Source organism: Desmodus rotundus, chromosome 5 (genome assembly GCF_022682495.2).
Source record: "Desmodus rotundus isolate HL8 chromosome 5, HLdesRot8A.1, whole genome shotgun sequence".
NCBI classification, from domain to species: domain Eukaryota; kingdom Metazoa; phylum Chordata; class Mammalia; order Chiroptera; family Phyllostomidae; genus Desmodus; species Desmodus rotundus.
In genome coordinates, this window is record NC_071391.1 from 7,452,575 (window position 1) to 7,455,427 (window position 2,853).

The following is a 2,853-nucleotide window of genomic DNA, read 5'->3' on the forward strand; positions in this document are numbered from 1 at the left end:
GTGAGGGTCATTGTCAGCACTGTGTGGGGACCTAAGGTCTAGGACAGAGAATGCCCAGAGTGGAGCCTGGTACTGTAAGGAGGCACAACGTCAACTTGAGGACTGCCAAGGACCCGGGAACCTGAGCAGGCCCCCATCAATAGGACCTGAGAGCCTGAAAGTGCCCAGATGGACCTGGGGGAGGGGATGAGGGAGGACAGTCACATGCCAGAGACAGGATCAGTGTTGGGCTGTGGGCAGTGAGGGACAGGATGCCTTTCTGATTCTCAGCATTTCGCCCTTGAGTGTGTAAAGAATGATTGTGTCCTGGTGGATGTGTATACACGTGTGTGTGAGAAACGCATGTGTGAAGTGAGCCCCCTTAAAGCCTCCATTTTATTCAACCACCAAGAAACAACTTTGGTTTTGCAGATGCTTTATTGAAATGGAAATGTATGTGAGGTTTCAACAATAGTCTTGCATTTGTAGATCGAAGGATGAAGAAGGAAAGCTCAGCTGTGGCTTCTACCCGTGGACAGTTGGTCTGTGGACAATCTCTGTGGTCGTGTGGAAGTTAGTACCGAGCACACCAAACGCTACTGTATATCGATTGCTGGAAAATAAATACAGAGACATCACTTATATCTCAGTTGTTCATACCAAGGAGCATCCTGAAGAACAAACACTCCTCCTCATTGGTCCCTGGATTGGTCCACACTCATTGACTGGAAGCTGGTGCTGGAAGAGAAGCTGGAATTAAAGTATTTCTTCTATCTCAGGTGAGGACCATGAGCAATCCCAAAGGCTGCTGGTGCTGCCCAATCTTGTCCCCCAGGGTTATTTCCCTTGGTCAGTTTTCCTGCATGTTTCCTCTTCTTTGAAATAACATAGCCAACACTATGCTGTGTTTTAGTTTTCAGTACCTCAGTCCGAACAGGAGTGAATGTGAAGTTCTGAGTTATTGCATGTTAGAAGAAGAGCCAACAGCCCTATAGCCCCACCCAGCCCCTGTGTGTGACAACACATTGCAGGTGTGCGCTCCTCGTGATTTGTCTAACTGAGGATGTAAAGAAAATACCCATCATCTTGAATTGAAGGGGCTGAGAATTTAAAATAGTTTAGTTACAGTGAATGCACATACAAATGTTACTCTTTCTCCACTTTCAATGCACAGCTAATGGTGTGAAGAACATTCAGTCGGCAGTGCACTCAACCTGCAAGACCCTCTCATCCTGCTGACCTGGAGCTGCAGACACTCCCCACCTGCCAACTTCGTCCCCACCCACCCTGAAAACCACTTTTTGTCCTCTGTGTCTAAGACATTGGCTACTTTATAAAATGTGATGTTTCTCTATTGGTGAATGGCTCATTTGTTTTCCCATAGTTCTTCAATGTTCATCCACACCATCCCCTGTGTCAGGAACTTCTTAGTGATGTGCACTTTCCTGTTTCTGCTGAGGCAGTGTGTCCAGGTGGATACCTGGGAATGTTTCAGACAGTATATGAGGGCAGGGAATGAGCACTAGATAACACTACACAACATCTGTCCTACGTGGAAAGACTGCTGCATGGGAAACCACTGGTTTCTGTTTTCCCCTCTCCCAGCACCCAGGGGGGATTCACAGCCATGGTTTCCATGTGTCAGTCTGCAGCATTTAATTCATGGTCAAGGAATCCAAGCAGTGGTGACAGCAAACCTAGGTTGCTTGACAGTGCACTGAAGGTGTGTTAATAAGATGGAAGGAATCTTCCTGACAAGCGTGAGCATCACATGCTTCGAAAGAGTTGTCACAAACTGAGCGCCTGCGTGTCCTGTCCCGCAGTTCAAATGCAGTTAAAGACACACCAAAATTACCTGCAAAACTTTGATCTTCTCCAGAGTTTCTTCGCTCTGATCGAGAAAGCATTCCTTCATGAATTTGAAGGCCTCTTCAGTTTCTTCACCTGGTAGGAACTCTTTCAGGTTATCGATGTATGTATTCACGTCCACATTAGAATCGATGGTCATTTTGACCACGTTGTCCATAAGATCGCAGCCAATCCCTGGGAAGAAAACATGTAAATGCAGGCTCAGTGACAGAGGTGTGAGCTCCATGTAGGGCCTGACTGTGATGCTGTCATTGACCTCCCCAAAGGGGCATATGGTCAGAGAGGCTGTGGGAAGGGTCTGAGTCCTCAGTTCTAGGAGACTCAATTAACACCTCTGATATACTGTTAGCCCTAAAGCATCTGCCTTCTTGGCCTTGGTACCCCCCCCCCACTGCCCTCATACACACAACCCAGACACCTGAGAAATGAGCCACTCTGCCCAGGAGCTTGGAGAGCTGCAGCACTGGCACAGGGGCCCTGAGCACTGCCCTTCTCCAAAGTCAATGCCCTGTCGACACTCACCCGCATAGCAGTACAGGGGGAGGGCAGTCAGCATGAGGATGGTCACCAGCTTCATGGTTCAGGCAGCTGCTGTGGGCTGGTCACTCTGATGTGGCAGGAAGAAGGAGCTCCCCATGGAGGTGACTGTCCAGACTGCAGCCTTTTATTCTCCTGGTAGCCACCCTAATCCCTCCCAGGCATCACGGGATGAGTCACAGGGTAAACCTGGCCCTGGGCCAGGAAGGGACTGGGAGAATCTCCCAGACCCAGCCTACCTGGGCTCCTTTCTTAGAAACCGAGGGGACAGAGCTTTGAAAACCCTCAAACATTTGAAACTGCAATAATGGTGAGGACATTACATGAAATTAATGCCAGAGTGCTGGCTAAATAATAAGGCAAATGACAACCTTGTGAGCCTCTCTTTTCATCCCTGTTGCTTTATTATTGCTGTGGTCCTCATTATCTCTTACCCCTTCCCCAGTCTTTCTGCCCCCATCCCCTTCC

General features: G+C 48.6%; 1 protein-coding gene across 1 annotated transcript; it reads right to left on the reverse strand.

Annotated features, from left to right (window-relative positions):
• Positions 1-398: 398 nt before the first annotated feature.
• Positions 399-2,508, reverse strand: LOC112317036 (mammaglobin-A). The gene is made up of 3 exons (XM_024573998.4): positions 2,371-2,508; positions 1,835-2,022; positions 399-592 (listed from the first exon to the last, which is right to left on the reverse strand). Exons 1-3 carry the CDS (start codon positions 2,423-2,425, stop codon positions 554-556), a joined length of 282 nt encoding a protein of 93 aa, XP_024429766.2. The 5' UTR covers positions 2,426-2,508; the 3' UTR covers positions 399-553.
• Between the last annotated feature and the right edge of the window lie 345 nt (positions 2,509-2,853).

Coding starts and splice junctions, on each gene's coding strand:
- LOC112317036 (XM_024573998.4), bottom strand. CDS start 2,425: ATGAAGCTGGTGACCATCCTCATGCTGACTGCCCTCCCCCTGTACTGC. Junction 2,023..2,370: donor CCCCCTGTACTGCTATGCGG/GTGAGTGTCGAC, acceptor TTTTCTTCCCAG/GGATTGGCTGCGATCTTATG. Junction 593..1,834: donor AGAAGATCAAAGTTTTGCAG/GTAATTTTGGTG, acceptor TTTATTTTCCAG/CAATCGATATACAGTAGCGT.